Source organism: Caretta caretta, chromosome 2 (assembly GCF_965140235.1).
Source record: "Caretta caretta isolate rCarCar2 chromosome 2, rCarCar1.hap1, whole genome shotgun sequence".
Lineage (NCBI taxonomy): Eukaryota > Metazoa > Chordata > Testudines > Cheloniidae > Caretta > Caretta caretta.
Window position 1 is genome coordinate 249,202,746 of NC_134207.1, and position 19,960 is coordinate 249,222,705.

At 39.6% G+C, this 19,960-nt stretch overlaps 1 protein-coding gene across 4 annotated transcripts in view; it reads left to right on the forward strand.

The window, feature by feature from the left end:
* Window positions 1-19,960, forward strand: part of ESYT2 (extended synaptotagmin 2) — a 130,144-nt gene that overhangs the window by 47,885 nt on the left and 62,299 nt on the right. For all 4 annotated transcript variants that reach the window (XM_048837635.2, XM_075125987.1, XM_048837636.2 and 1 more), the window contains exons 4-6: window positions 1,602-1,678; window positions 10,400-10,472; window positions 11,893-11,982. In XM_048837635.2, the coding sequence (XP_048693592.1) occupies window positions 1,602-1,678; window positions 10,400-10,472; window positions 11,893-11,982 (240 nt within the window). The remainder of the gene's footprint in view (window positions 1-1,601; window positions 1,679-10,399; window positions 10,473-11,892; window positions 11,983-19,960) is intronic.

Here is a 19,960-nt window from a genome sequence, read left to right on the forward strand (position 1 = left end):
ATTCAAATGGGCGGCGGAGACTGCGGGAACTGTGGGATAGCTACCCACAGTGCAACACTCCGGAAGTAGACAGTTGCCTTGGTACTGTGGACACACTCTGCTGACTGCATGCACTTAGAGCTTTTGTGTGAGGACACACAATTGACTGTATAAAAACGCTTTCTACAAAATCGACTTCTATAAATTCGACCTAATTTCGTCGTGTAGACATACCCTCAGTGTGCACACTCACAGGAGTTGCACATGGGCAAAATTAACATTCTTACTTGTACCGAGAGAGGCTATAGCAAGATGGCTCTTTGTCTTCTCTAATAAGAATACGTATCATTCAAGAATTGTAAAAGACCTTCAGAAAGAAAGATACAGAACATGTATTTTTACATAATTAATTCTAGCATATCCTTTTAATACAATATAGAACTATAAAATCAATTCAAATTAGCCCAAGCTTCAATGTCTTGGAATCCTACCTTTCCACTAAAAAAGTTTCAGAGTAGCAGCTGTTAGTCTGTATTCGCAAAAAGAAAAGGAGTACTTGTGGCACCTTAGAGGCTAACCAATTTATTTGAGCTCATGAAAGCTTATGCTCAAATAAATTGGTTAGTTTCTAAGGTGCCACAAGTACTCCTTTTCTTTTTACTAAAAAAGTTGAAGTTTAAACTTCCATAAATGAGTCTTTTCATGATGTACTTTAGTTATTTTAGAAAAATCTAAAATGGAAACATTGGTTAGTGAACTAGTTCTAATTATATAGTTTGCTGTGAGTTGTAAGGAAGGATTCTTCCTCACTTACAAACAGCCAAGATAAAAATCTATAAAAACAGTCATTAAAGAACATTAAACAGAACGATATGCTTAGCCTCATCAGAGTGTGTGTCTAATTTCTTAATTGTTCTCAGACCTGGTGTAGACCGGCCCAATTGCAGTACTCTGCTATACAAGGGTATTAAAGTTTGAATCTCTCTCTTTCACTTCTGAGGTCAGCAAGAGCTGAAAACTTTGCAGACTCTGTGGGCAAAAAAAAATATTCTTGAGGCTCCTATGTCACAGTTTCCCCACACTGGTTGATATGAATGAGTTGTAGTATTCTAAATTGCATATGATTCGTGTCAGCTTCCATTCAATGCTGCTGTTTTAACAAGCCTGATAAAGGAAGTGATGGGACGTTTCTTTTTTGGGGACGTGGGGAGAGAATTAGTGATGTCCCCTATCAAGCAGGAAAGAGATTTTTAAGCGGAACAAAGGCTTAGCATAAAATATGTGGGTAAAGCCTGAAACCTACGCCCTGGATGCTGTTTCCAGGAATGGTCTCGCAAGGTTTGTCGAGATACAGCATGGCAGCACTTTGATTAAGCTGCATAAGTGGCCAGTAAATTTCCCCTCCTACTTCACTGTGTTAAATTGACAAATGTTTTAAATTGCATTTTTTAGTAATGCTTTGGTGAAATAATGTAGATAATAAATATGTAAGCAATTCCTGCTGCAACTTTATTTATGTTAATCAATACTAATCCTTCTGTTAAAGATAAGGTTCAAAACATGACAAATTTTTGAAGGAAGTTTAACGTCTTTAAATGGACACCCTGTTGTTATTGTTTCAGCCACTTCGGATCAATGGTGTAAAAGTGTACACTGAAAACGTAGATAAAAGACAGATCATTTTGGATCTTCAGATCAGGTAATCCTATTTATTTATTATCATATAAGTCCATTATAAAAATATTTTAGAATTTATGATTTGTTTATTTGGTTCTGCATTATTGTTATTGGGGTTTTTAGAACTGAATTTGTTAGGTCATTCTCAGTTCTTTAAGCAAATGTAATATCTTAATATAATTGTGCATATAGTCATTACCTAAAGCAGTCTGTAAGTTTTTGCTTTATGAATACACAATTCAAAAATAACTTGAATTTTTCTAAAATGACAAGTCATCCCAATTCCCTGGCTGCCAGCACCGTGCCTGGGGCTCCACTCCCAGCCCCGCCCCCAGCCTTAGCCCTCTTACCCCGTCCGCATCCCCCACTCCTGGAGACGCAGCCCCACTCCTGGTCCTGATTCTGGGGCCATAGACAAGATAAGGGTAGATGAGAGGTAAAAAGTTTGGGGATCATTGCCTTAGTCTCTGATTGCTAGAAGTTGGGAGTGGATGATAGGGGATGGATCACTAAGTGATAGCCTGTTCTGTTAATTCCCTCTGAAGCATCTGGCATCGGCCAATTCCGAAGACAGGATACTGGGCTAGATGGACCATTAGTCTGACCCAGTATGGCCATTCTTGTGTTTTTGTAGAAGTGAGAGAGCCATAGTGATACTATTTGTCTTTCTGGCTTTCAATCTTGATTAACCTAGCAATGAATTTTCAGACGTCTGTATCTCACGGAGGACGTCTGCTATTGCAAGACTATTCCTTCATCCAGGAACAAACAGGCTTAAGATGAATACTTAGATGTAGTGGGTTTATTACTCTCATGGACCCTAAAAGAGAAAACAAGTAGAATTTATTCTACTGGATGTTGCAAAGTCCATAGTTTAGCTACCACATTAAATCGGTGAACATAGCCTTCATTTCCTCCAGGAGGCCTTATTATGGCAGTGTAAGAGTGTCCAGACAAAAAGTTCAGGTCTCTGTAGTCTGATGTTCTCAGCATGTTCAGTAAAGGAAGTTTTTTATGAATTCCGACTTTAAAAACTTCTTCAGAGCAGCAACTTTATTCCAACGCCCCAAGGTCATACAGCATGACGTTGGAACCTCATTCTTTACAGCACAGATTGAACCCTTCCATAGATTACAAGGCCAGAAGGGACCATTGTGATCATCTGTGTAACACAGGCCATAGAACTTCCCCAATATAATTCTGTCTGATAGTCCTCAGAACTGTCATAATATTCATTCACTTAAAGAAATATTCCTCCTTTAGTTTAGCATCAGAGTCCAGGGCTTTTACAAGCACTAATAATCTCAGAGCAGGATATTCATGTGTCCTGTACTGAGATTTGATAGATGGCCTTTAGTTAAACACATACTGCATATTCCTCATACAATCTTAGCCAATGTAATTTCCTTTGTTTTGGCAGAAGTCTTCTTAAGGCCTTTGTGCCCAGGCAAAGCGAGCAGTGATTTATATGTAATCTGCCTCATTTTGTTTGTCCAAATTTAAAGAATAATCCTGTTTCCCATCCTGGAAACATATCTGTATACCTTAGCATGAAGAATAGGAAAATTTATCTGTGCTTATCTGAAATTTTTCTTTCTTTGTGTAGGATCTGGCTCACCTTGGGACAAACTAATGATCCCGTATAAAGATGAAAATTAACATACAAGGATTTGAGTTTGTTGTTATGTAGAATTTACTGTGCTCTGGAATAGGAGAAATGTTTTCCATAAGATGTACTTAACAGAGTCGAATTTAGGAAAGTAGATTTGAATTATCCTGGCTGTGGAAGTTTCCTCAGCTGGAGGGTGCATCAGGAGATGGGGCACTTCTCTGTTGCCAGTGATTGACAAATCTGGTTCTGCTCAAGGTGCAAGCAGGCTGAAGTACCCAGTGAAATGGATCTGTGGACTTTGGGGCTTGTCTACCTGGAAAGTTAGAGCTCAACCAGCGAGGGTGTATTTACAGTACGCTGGCTACTCTCCACTAACTCCCTGTGTAGACATTCTTACTGCACACTAAAAGTGCCTTTGTGACCTTTACCTTAATTCACTCTCGGGCTTATCTGTGCAGCAAACTACTGTATTGCAAGCCAGGAAGTAAATCTTTGCACACCAGCTTGCTGCACAGTGAGGTTCCATATGAACAGTGGTACAATGCAATGAAAGTCCTGGAGTGCAGCTTGGAGTATTACATTTTGATGTAGCAGCATGCTAAGCCCTGCTCTGCAGATTTCACTGTGCTGTAGCAGTGTCTGCATGGGACTGTAGAGTCACACCTTGGCTTGCTGTCAGGGTGGGTTGATTTAAATCAAATTGATTTAAATCACTAGTCAGGAAGACTATTTAATCTTGGATTTCTACATAAAAGTACATTCTTGTTGCTTGTTATAACCTTAATACGTATTCTTCACAACTCAGAGATAGGTGTAGGTACACATTATAGAAGCGTAGGTACACATTTTAGAAGGTACACACTATGCATTTTTAAAGTCAGGGCCAGCTCTACAGTTTTTGCCGCCCCAAGCAGTGAAAAAAACTGCTGCCACAGACGGCAAGACGGAGAAGCTGCCACTGAATTGCTGCTGCGGCCGGCGGGACAGAGGGGCTGCCGCCAAATTGCTACCGCTGCGGAAACACTGCCACCCCTTTCTAACTGTCGCCCCAAGCACCTGCTTGGAACGCTGGTGCCTGGAGCCAGCCCTGTTTAAAGTGATTTATTTTGAAAACTTTTCAGATTAGTTTTACAGGTATATCAGAAAATGATTGTTTGGTTATTTTATTTTATTTACCAAAGGTAACTGAAGCTGATATTTATGAAGTCACTATCTCCAGTTCAACAGGTTAATCATTAACATTTGCAGGATTTTCTTGCCATACTGTATTCGGAGAACATCAGACAGACAGACATTTAAATTGTTTTATTTAACTAAAACAACAACATTTTGTATTCTGGATTTATTTCTTTAACAGCAAACATAATATTTTAACAAAACAAGCATATGATTTTTTGAATTTAGTTAAACATTCAAGTTTTTTAAAATCAGGTTTGTTTTTGTTAAAATTGTTTAACTAAAATAGTTAAATGAAATATTAATATTAAAAATCAAATCGACTATGTCAGCCAGGTTAATATGAGAAACTTAAAAAATATTGGCTTCTGCAGCTAACTCAGTTGTCTTCACCTTCATTTTCCTGTTTGTTCATAATCTGGAAAAGAAAAACAAGCTTTCCTGCTTTTCCAGGTCCCAAACAATTTCTCAATTTGGAATGAATTAGTCCAAAGGAAGAAAATATTCTTTCTACACTGGCAGAAGAAACTATTGCTGTTAAGTGCGATTATCACTTCAACAGTCTCTGAATCCAAGTGCTTAAGTCACTTCCACTAGTTTACTGGTGTGACTTTCTTTAAAACATCATCAGCAAACATATTTCTTGAATGGTTCTTATTCCCAAACTGGGTCTCTCTTACAGCCTGCTGCCGTTACAGGTTTTCCCTTCTAGTGAGCGAATGGTATGGTAAATCTCAAATCAATGGAGGCTAAACTCAGGAAGACCTCGAGACTTCTGGAATATGCTGCTCAAACAGTTTCACTTTTGTTTCTACTTCCTGTCCCTCCCTTCTCACATTTATCTCTAGACTTCTTCCCCTTGTCCAGATCTATTCCACCCCCAACCATCCTCTATTAATTTAATTTCTTGAAGCTTTGTACCTTTAGAGAGGTAAGGGATTGACTCTGTGTACACAAATTTGCAGAGGGATAATAGGGTTGAGGTCTGTTATTTCTTACTTCTATATATTATATAATAAAACTCTTAGATCAGATTTTTTTTGATAAAATGCTTTGAGGAAAAAAGCAATTTAAATTTAAAAAGATCCAATTTTTTTTTATCGTTGATTTTTATTTACCTGGCTTGCTGTGCAGTAACTTGCTCTTGAAACAAGCCCTAAAAATGTACTAAGCTAAATTGGCCAATGGCACTTTTAGTGCCTGTAAGGGTCCATAATAAGACAGAAAATATCATATTGCCTCTATGTAAATCCCTGGTATGCCCACATCTTGAATAATTAGTGCAGATGTGGTCACCCCATCTCAAAAAATATATATTGGAATTGGAAATGGTTCAGAAAGGGCAACAAAAAGGATTGGGGATATGGAACAGCTTCTGTATGAGGAGAGATTAATAAGGTTGGTACTTTTCAGCTTGGAAAAGAGCCGAATAAGGGAGAATATGATAGGTCTAAAAAAATCATGATGGGTGTGGAGAAAGTAAATAAGGAAGTGTTATTTACACCTCATAACACAAGAACTAGCGGTCACCAAATGAAAATTAATAGGCAGCAGGTTTAAAACAAATAAAAGGAAGTATTTCTTCACATAACGCACAGTCAACCTGTGGAGCATTTTGCCAGAGGATGTTGTGAAGGCCAAGACTATAACAGGGTTCAAAGAAGAACTAGATACATTCATGGAGGATAGGCCATCAATGGCTATTAGCCAGGATGGACACGGATGATGTCCCTAGCCTTTGTTTGCTAGAATCTTGGAATGGGCAACGGGATGGATCCCTTGATGGTTACCTGTTCTGTTCATTCCCTCTGGGGCACCTGGCATTGGCCACTGTCAGAAGACAGGATACTGAGCTAGATGGACCTTTGGTCTGATCCAGTATGACAGTTCTTATATTCTTATATGAAAATGTAATGCAGAGTAGATAGTGTGCTGTAAATTGACACTCTTGCTGCATGCTAACTTCCCCAAGTAGACAAGCCCTTATTATTTGAAAAAGTGAAATTTTCAGGTAAGCCCAGCTACATTTTCTTAATCTGCTTCTTGGTGGCAAAGAAGGAAGTGGAAGGGAGAATATTATTGTTTTTTTTTTTTAAATTTATTTGAAAGGCTCACAAACTTTGAGAGCCATTTAAGTACCGAAAAAGTTAGCAAAAAAAAAAAAAAAATCTAAATGAGATGTTAATCCATTAGGTCAGTAATCCTTCTGTTTGTCTGATACTGACTCACTAATGACTGTTATGGCTTGCCAGATAAAGCAACTGTACACTTCATGGTCTATTAATTCTCCTCTTTCATACTATGAGTAACCCCCAAGGCACTTTTATGGAACACACCGAGAGGATGAATATCTAAGAAATCAAAAGGCTGTGGATTAAAGTGTTCCCCATTAGACTATGATATGTCTCTGTCACTTTAGTGATCTGCAAATTAAAGTAGTCTTAAATATTTCAGGACCATTATGATCTCAATTAGATAAACTGTGCTTGTTAAATGAGACTCCAAATAGTAGGTGATGGTACAGCCTAACTGTGTCGCATATACATGGGCCCAGCAAAACGTGTTAAAGGGCAAAGTTTTCTCTAATATATTCTAAGATTAAAGGTTGTTACTGATTTTTTCCAGTTTGGTGCTGTTTACTTCTAGTGGCCAGTTTGTTTTGATAAACTCTTAACACACACAAAGACAAAAACTAATATATTACACACACACACACACACAATATTTAAAAACATATTTAAGAAGGCAAAGTCATGCACTGAAAAATTAGGAAAGGCTGAATTAAAGTTGCCCATACAACCTTAATTTGGTCTCTTTTTAGCATATGCATTATGATACAATGTTTTGTATGAATTATGTGATTCAGTACTATTTTTTCCACAGGACCCTTGTTTCACTCAGCGCACAAGCTGGACCTGCTCTAGGGATAAATCAGGGTTGTGTAGTAAAGGAAGCTGTAATCTGTAGGACCCCTGCTTTATCTGTTGCTCTAGCTGAGAGGTGTGTAGTGAATGAGCCAGGGGATTGCTGGAAGAGATGGTTAAGACAGTTGAATGCAGCCCTGGGAAATGGTATCCCTGGATGTGCCACAGAGTTCCTATGTGATGCTAGACAAGTCACTTAAACCAAATATTTCACAGGTGATCACTAGTTGTGTGTTCTGTCATTTCTGGATGCATGATTTCAGATTCTGAGATCTAATTTCAGAGTGCTGAGAACACACAACTAAAACTGAAGTCAGTGGGAGCTCTGCTTTGAAACTATAAATTGCTGTATAATTCTAAGTACTGTGAAAAATCAAGTCCTAGGTGTGTCAAATTGAGCACCCAAAATTAGTGGATATTTTTGACCTTACTGTCTCTCAGCTTCTGATCTGCATAATGAGGATAGTAATATTCAAAGGGGTATAGTGAAAATAAATTCATTAATATGTGAAGCACTCCAGTACTATAGTGAGGAGTGCCATCAAAAAGCCCATGAGGAAATTAATAATTCTGTATTCAGAACAAGGTTTTAATAATGTGTAGTATAAATAAGGCCTTTATTGAACAAAGAAGAGAAAATATTGAACAGCTAGCTAAATGAGCACTATCCATTCTTTGCACTGAATGAGGCAGTGGTTCTATGGAAAAATAATAAGTGATTATGTAATTAAAGAATGTATTATAATGCATATGCATGAGGTGGCCAAATTCAGGTTGCACATACAACCTTAATTCTGGCATTTCCTAACTTTCGATTGCTTGACTTTCAAGCTTAACATTCTTTTACTGTGGGGGGCGGGGGTGGGTGTGCGCGCGCTCAAATGGTTCTTTGGCAATACTGGAACTTTTAGATCCACCACACCACCTTTTCCACTTGACTTAACAGAGTCATTGATAATAAAAGTAAGTTGTCATCCTCTATGTGGACCACCACTAGAAAGGAATGGGATACTTTGCCAGTTGGTTTCACAGATATATGCTGACAGAAGATGAAAGGTGAGACTCAAGAACGGAATCCAAGATTCCTGGCTCTGGAGGGGAATGTAATCTAGTGGGTACAATCTCCTCTTCCCATTCCCCCTAAGTGTAACCCCCTTCTGCCTTGACACCCTCCAACCTGTCCCTGTTCCAGTCACGTCACTTCCTTACCCCCAGCTCCTTGCCCCAGTCCCTGTCTCCATTCCTCAGGCTTCTCATCTCAGTCTCCTTCCCCAGCCAGTCCATACTCCTTCCCCTAAGTCTTCATCTAGTCTGCTTTTCTCGTCCACCCACATCCCTCTCTTCCTGAGCTCCTTGTCCAGTCTCAGCATCCGCCCTGCATCATTGTTCCATTCTCTTTGCTCACCCAATTGCAGCCTCACACTGAATCCCAGTCCCCCCAACCTATGCTTTTATCCCCTTTCCTGGCTCCCTGTCTAGTCTCTTTGTCACCCAGGTGTAGCCTCCTTCCTTGGCTTGCAGCTGTAGACTCAGTTCTCCCCCTGCCTCACACCTGCTCCTTGTCCCAATCCATCCTGCCCTCAAGATCCAGTTCTTGACCCCTCTGCTTTTGAAACAGTTAGCTTTGTCCTCCATGCTGCCTGTGCCTACTAGAAGTCATTAAGACAGGAGAGACAGGCTTCCTGCTGTCAGTTCAGGATTCGTCATGGCCCACAACATCTGCAATTTCAGGGAAAGTCCTCCTCAGGCCCGGGCTGGAGTAAACTCAGTGGGGATAGAATCTTCACCGATTTTAGCAGCTAAAATCCCTGAAGTCTCTACCGCGCATGTGTGGAATGTTTTGTTTTTTTTTTAATCAAAAGCATACATGGGTGGATTTTCATGTGGGTGGGGGAAATCTAAAGATACCTCCTCCCAACATCCAATACCTTGTTGCAAATTATGAGGGAGTCAAATGTTAAGGCCACAGAGATCATTGTGATCATCTAATCTGACTTCCTGTATAGCACAAGCTTTAGAACTTCCCAAAAATAATTCATAGAGCATATCTTTTAGAAAAACATCCAAGCTGGATTTAAAAATTGTCTGTGATGGACATCCTTGGTATGTTGCTCCCATGCTTAATTACTCTCACCATTAAAAATTTGCACCTTATTCCCAGTCTGAATTTGTCTAGCTTCAGCTTCCAGCCATTGAACCATGTTACACATTTCTCCTCTAGATTGAAGAGCCCATTATTAATCTTCTTTTGTTAAGCTACATAGATTGAGCTCCTTGAGTCTATCACTATGAAAAGCATGGTTTTTAATCCATTAATCATTATTGTGGCTCTTCTCTGAACCCTCTCTAATTTATCAGCATCCTTCTTGCGCTAGAGCTTTTTAAATTAAAGGTAACAAAAAATTTAACATGTGCAAAACAAGATTACTGTGCCCCCCTCCTCCCACCTTGTTCATGAAAATGGCGGAACAATTTTCCAAAACAATTCAGACAGCATAGAAAACTTCAGCCCGAATAGTTTATTTGGCAAAGTTATAAGCAACTGAAAACAGGGTCCTATAATTGTAAGTGTCAGACAACTATAATAAGAGATGGCCCTACTAGCTCTGCCTATAATAATCAAGGGTACTTCTCAAGGTCTGAGTGTTTTCTCATGGCACCATACAACGAATGAGAAAATCATATAACGTGCCCCTAAAAGGAAGGGTGTGTTCATAATAAATACTTCCATTATTTCCCAGGACTATAACTTTCTGCTTTTTTCCTCTTTTACATACAGTTTTAAAGATGAGTACACCTCTTCCATCTGATTTTATAATCTGTCTTCAGAATAGAATTGTCTTAGTGCTTTAAAATTATAGTTATTTTTATATAGAATATAATAGTTTCTGAAAACCAGAACTGTTTCATATGAAATGTTTCGTTTGATTGGGAAAAGAATGTTGGGGTTAGCAATTAAATGTGTCACAATTTTAGAGTCTAGAAATGTAAAACATTTATACAGTACTGTAGTTTTTCTGTTTTTCCTCAGTTTTGTTGGCAATTGTGAAATTGATTTGGAGATCAAGAGATACTTCTGCAGAGCTGGTGTAAAAAGTATACAGGTGAAGTTCAGTTTCTCTTGTTTCACCATAACCACAGTTTTACAAAATTCTCACATTTGTCATGACACAATTTACCAGTTGACACACAAAATATAATTTACTAATTCTGTTGCTTTTGTTATTACCTTTGAATTACATACCATTGGTCTTTGTTACAAGATAGTAATTTAAATTGCATTAGTATACTCTTGACATACTAATTAATTTATTCTTTCAAATATGGAAATAAATGTTAAACATATAGTATGTTCTGCTGAGAACAGCGTGGGGCAGAAATAAAAGTTTTTAAGAATGAATTAGTTCATAAGGTATATTTATAAGAATTCACATTTACTTGTGTCTGCTTGTTGTGGGGCGACGACTCACCGGTGCGGTGCCTCCTGTCGGTCATCCTGGAAATTAGCTCTTCCAGCCAGGAGTGCCCTCTGCAGGCTGGCGTCTCGCCTGCCGCTGGCCCCGGTGTCCCTCCCGGACCCTGGTAGCCTCCTTGTTAGGGTTCCTTCCCAGCAGTAACCCACAATCCAAGTCTCCCACCTAGGGGATCCCCCAACCCTCTTCCCCCACCTTGCCTTAGTGGCCACTGCCAGTCACCATCTAGCCCCCGCTCCCTGGGGCAGACTGCAGTCTATGAACCACTCATCATTGGCAAGGGGGTTTGAACCAGCTGCCTCTGCCTATCTCTGGGCTGCCCCTCTGCAGCCCCAGTACCCTTCCGTAGGCCTTTCATAGGCTGGAGCTCCCCAGCTCCCTCTGCCCTTCCCCAGCACTGCTCCACCCTAGGTACCCTTCTTAGCTTCCCAGGCAGCCAGGTCCTTCTCTCTCTAGGAAGCTAGAAAGAGTATCTGTCTTCATTTCTGGCCCACAGCCCTCTTATAAGGGCCAAGTGGAATTAGATTAAGCTGGCCACAGCTGTGGCTGCTTTCCCAATCAGCCTGCTTTTCCTATTCACAGTCCTCTCCCGGGCTGCTTTAATCCCTTCAGGACAGGAGCGAGGTAGTCACCCCGCTACACAGCTATACATGTATGTCTGTTGCAGCACTTTGTAGCATATGAGTAAATACATATTTCCACATTTATTATTTATTTGTAGTAAAGTAGCATCCATGAATGTTTAGCATCAATTGTATATAAATCAAAAGTATGCTAGTGTGACGTAACACAATTTAGTGTGAATGCGTCCATTTACAGAGGACTTGCACAAAGACCTATGTACCACTTAACTCCCCCTTGTTAAGGGCTTTAGTTAGACTTCAGTGGCATATAGGGCCATCTGCACTTGCATAAACTCACCCGTAATGAAAGACTTTCAAAAACATAGTTGTGTGTGTATTTTCTACTGGGTGCACTTAATCTACATAAAGTACCTATATTGGTTGGAGTGAATTACATTATCCTTTTATTTTTTTTTTCCCTTTTTCAGATTCATGGTACTATGAGGGTTATCCTGGAACCACTGATTGGAGACATGCCCTTAATTGGAGCGCTATCTATTTTTTTCCTTAGGAAACCCGTAAGTAAAAAAATCTAGCTATGAATCATTGCTCTGCTTTTTGCCTAGTGTATAATAAGAATAGTAAGAATGAATGAGGTCTTCTGATTTTATGATGGAAAGAGACTGAAGCATGAGGACTCTTTATGCATCACAAGAATTCCCTGGACTTACCTTATCACAGGACATTATCTAGAAGGTTTGACTATCAACCTAGCAAAAGTTGCAGTGCCTTTAGTGGCAAGACTTTTTTTTTTAACCTTGGAATTATATTCATAGTGAAATTAGATTCACAGGTCTTAGAACAATAACATTTACATAACACCTTTCCTGTTAGTCAGATTTTTTTTTACATATTTTTAAATCTGATTTCTGTATTCGAAATCAGACTGTTGGTGCAATCACATTTTAGAAATCTACCATTTCTCCAGGCACTTGTCTATTCAAGATGTCTCTGCACCATACAAACAACAATGAAAATAGACACTTCTTTTGATTTTATTGAGCCAAAACCAATTCATATTGTGTATTCACACATCAAAAAGATGTACAGCTAGCAGGAGTCTATATTTGCAAAAGCAGGTATGTTTCCTTAAATTGAGTAAAGTTGTTGTTTCAAATCTGTTAACATTCAGGGCTGACTTTAACTACAGTTAGTAGTTTTGCAATTTCATTTTTGAGTTCCTTCAGAACTCTTGGGTGAATACCATCTGATCCTGGTGACTTGTTGGTGTTTAATTTATCAATTTGTTCCAAAACATCTGTGATGGTGCCCCCCATAAGGCTTTATGGAAATATACTTATGAATGTATATCTGACATAACTAGAATGTGTTTTATGCTACATATGCCATGTAACATATCTCTGTAAAGATTATGATCTACTGAATCTATTAATCCTATTTGTATGCATGTATTATTTTTGTAGTCAAAGTTATGAATATTGGCTGCATACTTGTTTGATTCTGAGTAGGTTTTAGTGAAGCAGTTGGTCAGCTTCCTGAGAAAAGACTATTCTCAGTAAGTGCCCAGTCAAGAAGCTCTTAAGCCAACAATGAACTTGGAGACGCCAGTCCACATCTGGGATTTCCCAGGAATGTGGCTGGCTGGTAAGGAACTCAGTCATGCATGGACATGTGACTTGCCCAGGTGACTCCAAAGCTCCATTTTGTAGCTGGGCTTTGCATAGGAGAGAGGAGGGGGTCTCCACCGACAAGAGAAAGTCTATTTAAACCCCCGGAGACCCCTCCATTTTGTCTTCAGCTGGCTAAAGAGAGAGCCTCTCCACCCCCAAGGATACCTGAAAGAAACTGGAACAAAGCATAGTAACTACAGGTGGTGTGAGTGATTGCTGGACCCAGACTAGAAGGAGACTAGTCTGTAAAAGGAAACTTACTGGGTGAGAATTTTATCTGTATTCAGTTTTATTACTGTACTAGACTTAGACTTGCATGTTTTATTTTATTTCACTTGGTAATTCACTTTGTTTTGTCTGTTACTACTGGAACCACTTAAATCCTACTTTCTGTATTTAATCAAATCACTTTTTTACTTAATACATACTCCGGGTTAATTAATAATACTTGGGAGTGCAAACAGCTGTGCATATCTCTCTATCAGTGTTATAGAGGGTGAACAATTTATGAGTTTACCCTGTATAAGGTAAACTTTATACAGGGTAAAAAGGATTTATTTAGGGTTTGGACCCCACTGGAAGTTGGGCATCTGAGTGTTAAAGGCAGGAACACTTCTTAACTTGCTTTCAGTTAAGTCTGCAGCTTTGGGGTACGTGGTTCAGACCCTGGGTCTGTGTTGGAGCAAAATGGTGTGTCTTGCTCAGCAAGACAGGGTGCTGGAGTCCTAAGCTGGTAGGGAAAGCAGGGGCAGAAGTAGTTTTGGCACATCAGGTGGCAGCTCCCAGGGGGTTTCTCTGATCCAACCTGTCAGAACACTCTCTAATGGTACCTCAATCTGGGACAGTTCCTCAGATCTGTCACCTAAAAAGAATGGCTCAGGTTTGGGAATTGTGCTTAGAACTGCCTCTCCATTTATCCTTTTCACCATTTCTTCCTTTGACATAAATAGAATATAGTTTTTTCTATCCTATTCTGAATCTGAATGTTTGTCGTTGTCTCAATAAACATTTTCTAGAATTCTTTGTTCACAGGACGCTAAAATATCCTCCAGGGCAAGTTTGCAAATCAGATAGCATTTGTACATTTTCATTCTAGGAAAAGCCTTAGAGCAACTGATGCTACTACACCTAGATTGGTTAGAGATGTTCTGTTTGAGGAGACTTACAGCTCATATAGCTACGAAGTCATCCTTTACAGATCGTTTCATCCGTCTGGGACAAACAATTAATGCCTAGTAAAAGGGAATATGGGTGAAAATTGCAGAGGTATATGTAAAAAATGTTAAGGAAATATTTCAAGGATAAATTGATAAGATAAGGGGGTGGAGTCACGTAATATTGCTACATGTAGGCAACATTGGATGACTGGAATTTAAAAGAATTTTAGTTTTGTATTTGGAAGAAATTGACTAGAAATTGATACAGAAAGACCTAGACAAATTGGAGGATTGGGCCAAAAGAAATCTGATGAGGTTCAATAAGGATAAGTGCAGGGTCCTGCACTTAGGACGGAAGAACCCAATGCACAGCTACAGACTAGGGACCAAATGGCTAGGCAGCAGTTCTGCGGAAAAGGACCTAGGGGTGACAGTGGACGAGAAGCTGGATATGAGTCAGCAGTGTGCCCTTGTTGCCAAGAAGGCCAATGGCATTTTGGGATGTATAAGTAGGGGCATAGCGAGCAGATCGAGGGACGTGATCGTTCCCCTCTATTCGACATTGGTGAGGCCTCATCTGGAGTACTGTGTCCAGTTTTGGGCCCCACACTTCAAGAAGGATGTGGATAAATTGGAGAGAGTCCAGCGAAGGGCAACAAAAATGATTAGGGGACTGGAACACATGATTTATGAGGAGAGGCTGAGGGAGCTGGGATTGTTTAGCCTGCAGAAGAGAAGAATGAGGCGGGATTTGATAGCTGCTTTCAACTACCTGAAAGGGGGTTCCAAAGAGGATGGCTCTAGACTGTTCTCAATGGTAGCAGATGACAGAACGAGGAGTAATGGTCTCAAGTTGCAGTGGGGGAGGTTTAGATTGGATATTAGGAAAAACTTTTTCACTAAGAGGGTAGTGAAACACTGGAATGCGTTACCTAGGGAGGTGGTAGAATCTCCTTCCTTAGAGGTTTTTAAGGTCAGGCTTGACAAAGCCCTGGCTGGGATGATTTAACTGGGAATTGGTCCTGCTTTGAGCAGGGGGTTGGACTAGATGACCTTCTGGGGTCCCTTCCAACCCTGATATTCTATGATTCTATGACTGCCTTTTTGTGGGAGGTCAGGAAATTTATTTCTATTTCTCCCCACAATGAACTCCCTCTCCAAAATGAGTAAAAGTGTAGGGATTTAGGGGGGTTCTGTTGGTTTTGGGAGCATTTTTATCCTTTGGCATGAAAAATGTAAGTGTGTAGAGGATAGAAATGGAAGAGTTATTGAGTTGTTCAGACATGAATGGCCTATATCCTGCTTCTGGCTCTACATGACTATATACCAATTTATCACAAGGGATGTCACATGGGAGCCTTTGTTCATGTTAGCTCAGGGCTACTTGTCTAACAGGTGATGTAAATGCAAATCCTTTGAGTTAAGATTTTAAATTAGATGCAAATCCCAATTAAAATCCCTTCCTAAAAGGTGTAGGTCACTTTATGAGTGACATGATGCCAGAGTAGTACATATCTTTTAGAGACTCAAGATCTAGCAGTTGAGATTCACATGGCTAAATCCCCCCACCAAATTCTGTCTGTACATGCCCATTTAGTTCTTGTAAAAGGTGCCAGATAGACAGTGAAGCACTCTATTCTCAGAACAGGCACAGTCTGGTACAAATCTCCTTCAGATTGTAGTTCGTTCTGCATTCCCCTGGGCCTTAGCTGAAGTCTCATTTGAAAAAAAAAAAATTGCCACTTGGGGTGAACTATAGTGTTTTAGAGATAGTGGACACCTATGCGCTAGAATGAGAATAACGGTGCTCTTGATTATAGGAAACAGAACTGGCATAGAATCGTAGGACTGGAAGGGACCTCAGGAGGTCATCTAGTCCAGTCTGCTGCCCTCATGGCAGGATTAAGAGTGTTATCTAGACCATCCCTGCCAGGTGTTTGTCTAACCTGCTCTTAAAAATCTCCAGTGATGAAGATTCCACAATTTCCCTAGGCAATTTATTCCAGTGCTTAACCCCTCTTACAGTTAGGACATTTTTCCTAATGTCCAACCCAGACTGCCCCTGCTTCAGTTTAAGATCATTGCTTCTTGCTCTATCCTCAGAGGGTAAGGAGAACAGTTTTTCTCCCTCCTCCTTATAGCAACCTTTTATGTACCTGAAAACTGTTATCATGTCCCCCCTCAGTCTTCTCTTTTCCAGACTAAACAAACCCAGTGTTTTCAATCTTCCCTCATAGGTCATGTTTTGTAGACGTTTAATCATTTTTGTTGCTCTTCCCTGCACTTTCTCCAATTTGTCCACATCTTTCCTGAAGTGTGGTGCCCAAAATTAGATACAAAATGCCAGTTGAGGCCTAATCAGCATGGAGTACAGCAGAATTACTTCTCATATCTTGTTTACAACACTCCCGCTAATACGTCCCAGAATGATGTTTGCTTTTTTTGCAACAGTGTTACACTGTTGACTCATATTTAGCTTGAGATCCACAATAACCCCCCAGATCCCTTTCTGTAGTACTCCTTCCTAGGCAGTCATTTCCCATGTATGTTTTCAGTTGATTGTTTCTTCCTAAGTGAAGTACTTTTGCATTTGTCCTTACTGAATTTCATCCTATATACTTCAGACCATTTCTCCACTTTGTCCAGATGATTTTGAATTTTAATCCTATCCTCCCAGCACTTGCAACCCCTCACAGCTTGGTATTATTTGCAAATTTTATAAATGTATTCTATACCATTATCTAAATCATTGATGAAAATATTGAACAGAATCAGACCCAGAACTGATCCCTGCAGGATCCCACTTGATATGCCCTTCCAGCTCGACTGTGAACCATTGATAACTACTCTCTGGGAATGGTTTTCCTACCAGTTATGCACCCACCTTTTCGTAGTTCCATGTAGGTTGTATTTCCCTAGTTTGTTTACGAGAAGGTCATGGGAGACAGTATCATAAACCTTACTAAAGTCAAGATTTACCACATCTGCTGCTTTTCCCCTATCCACAAGGCTTGTTACCCTGTCAAAGAAAGCTGTTAGGTTGGTTTGACATGATTTGTTCTTGACAAAACCATGCTAACTGTTACTTATTACCTTATTATCTTCTAGGTGTTTGCAGATTGATTGCTTAATTATTTGCTCCATTATCTTTCCAGATACTGAAGTTAAGCAGACTTGTTTGTAATTCCATGGGTTGTCCTTATTTCCCTTTTTATAGATTGGCACTATATTTTCCCTTTCCCAGTCTTCTGGAATCTCTCCCATCTTCCATGAGTTTTCAGAGATAATTGCTGATGGCTCAGATATCTCCTCAGTCATCTCCTTGAGTATTCTAGGATGTATTTCATAAGGCCTTCGTGACTTGAAGACATCTAACTTGTCTAAGTAATTTTTAACTTGTTCTTCCTCAATTTTTAGCCTCTGATCCTACGTCATTTTCACTGGCATTCACTATGTTAGAAGTTCAATCTCTATGAACCTTTTTGGTAAAAACTGAAACAAAAACGTCATTTAACACTTGTGCTATTTCCGTTATTGATTTCCCCCCCACATTGAGTAATATACCTATCCTGTCCTTGGTCTTTCTCTTGCTTCTAATGTATTTGTAGAATGTTTTCTTGTTACCATTTATGTCTCTAGCTAGTTTAATCTCATTTTATGCCTTGACCTTTCTGATTTTGTCCCTTCATACTTGTGTTATTTGTTTATATTCATCCCTTGTAATTTGACTTAGTTTCCACTTTTTGTAGGACTCTTTTTTGAGTTTCAGATCATTGAAGATCTCCTGGTTAAGCCAGGATGGTCTCTTGCCATACTTCCCTAACTTTCCTATACAGTGGGATAGTTTGTTCTTGGACCCTTTAATAATGTCTCTTTGAAAAACTGCCAACTCTTTTGAACTGTTTTCCCCCTTAGACTTGCTTCCAATGAGATCTTACCTACCAACTCCCTGAGTTTGCTAAAGTCTGCCTTCTTGAAATCCATTATCTTTATTGTGCTGTTTTCCCTCCTACCATTCCTTAGAATCATTAACTCTACCATTTCATGATCTCTTTCACCTAAGCTGCCTTCCACTTTCAGATTCTCAGCCAGTTCCTACCTATTTGTCAAAATCAAATCTAGACTGGTCCCCTACATTTTGAAATTTATTTTAAAGTCTAGATTTAATTGACTTAGGACTGCAGGTGGAATAGAGTATGAAAATCAGAAATACTGTGAATAACCATAACATTCCTGAAAATGTCAGATCCTACTAATACCTTGAGACTCTGCCAGTGAGTCAGTCCTACCCCTACTGAATAGCACTTGTCCAAAAAACAATCGACTCATAAAATAACTTTTATATAGCAGGTTTATTACTGCTAAGTAGTAATGTTTTTTGTTTTATTACAAGATTTCTTTCCCACTGTATCTTCTTCAATATTTGTGTGTTAATCTTCTGCAGCAGGATCTAAAATAACTTTTAGTATAGTAGTGAAGTTCTATAACAAAATCCTTTCCACCATTTAGAAATGGAGTGGCTGTAGCCAAGAAAAGTTTTCCTTCACTTTATTTGTTAGGGGAGCAGAGGAGGAATTAGTTGGCAACTAGCGATGGATTTTGTTCTCATATTTTCCAATCTAAAGTAACTGGCAATAGTTCCACTCACTCTGTATCATCTCTTTGCTGCCTTGATGACTATATAAGGCAACACAGCCTAAATTAATAATTCTGAACATACTTATCTAATGAGTTTGCCAGAGTCTTCTACCACTTTCCTGAACAATGCATAGTTTTTGGGGTTTTTTTGTTTTTTCAGCTGAAGGAGTTCCCACTTCATACTTTCTAATAAAACATATTTTAAAAACTAGATTTGTTGGTGAGGCTAATATGCATTTCAAATATGTTTGCATATGCATCTTTTAAAAAAGAAAATAATCTTTTAAAATGTTCTTATATTCTGAACCTAGCTTTTTCTTTTAAATCTGATGTGCCTTAATGCCAAAAAATTAAAATGGAATCTTGTGTAATAGAGCAGAAAGGTGAGTCAGGAATCATAATGGGTTTTTTTGTATGACTACAGTAACTCCTCACTTAATGTTGTAGTTATGTTCCTGAAAAATGCAACTTTAAGTGAAACAATGTTAAACAAATCCAAATTTCCCATAAGATTTAATATAAATGCGTGGAGTTAGGTTCCAAGGAAATTTGGGGGGGGGGGGCAGACAAAAAGCATTATATACTGTACTGTACTGTGGTTGGGAGGTACCCCTGGCTTACCACACACAGGCACAGCCTGCTGCAGGCAAGGACACTAGGAAGCACCTTGCGCAGCAGCAGCTTCCCCCCAGAAGAACAGGCACCAACTTTGCCGGGGGATGCTCCAGGCCTGCCTCTTCCTGTCTCCGCTCCACTCCAGGCCCACCTCTTCCCACCCCCACTCCACCTCCTCTCCAGAGCATACCAGGTCCCCCTCCCTCCCAGAAAGTCCTAAGGTGGGGGAGGAGACGGAGAAGAGGAACTTGTTCAGTGCTCCTTTGTAAAGTCGCTGCTCTTCCACAGAATCTTACAAGCAGTGGACAGAGCAGGCAGCCAAACAACGTTATAAGGGAGCATTGCACAACTTTAAACGAGCATGTTCCCTAATGGAGCAGCGACGTAACTTCAAAACGTTAAGCGGGAGGACGTTAAGTGAGGAGTTACTGAATGTACACTTCATGAATGAGCTT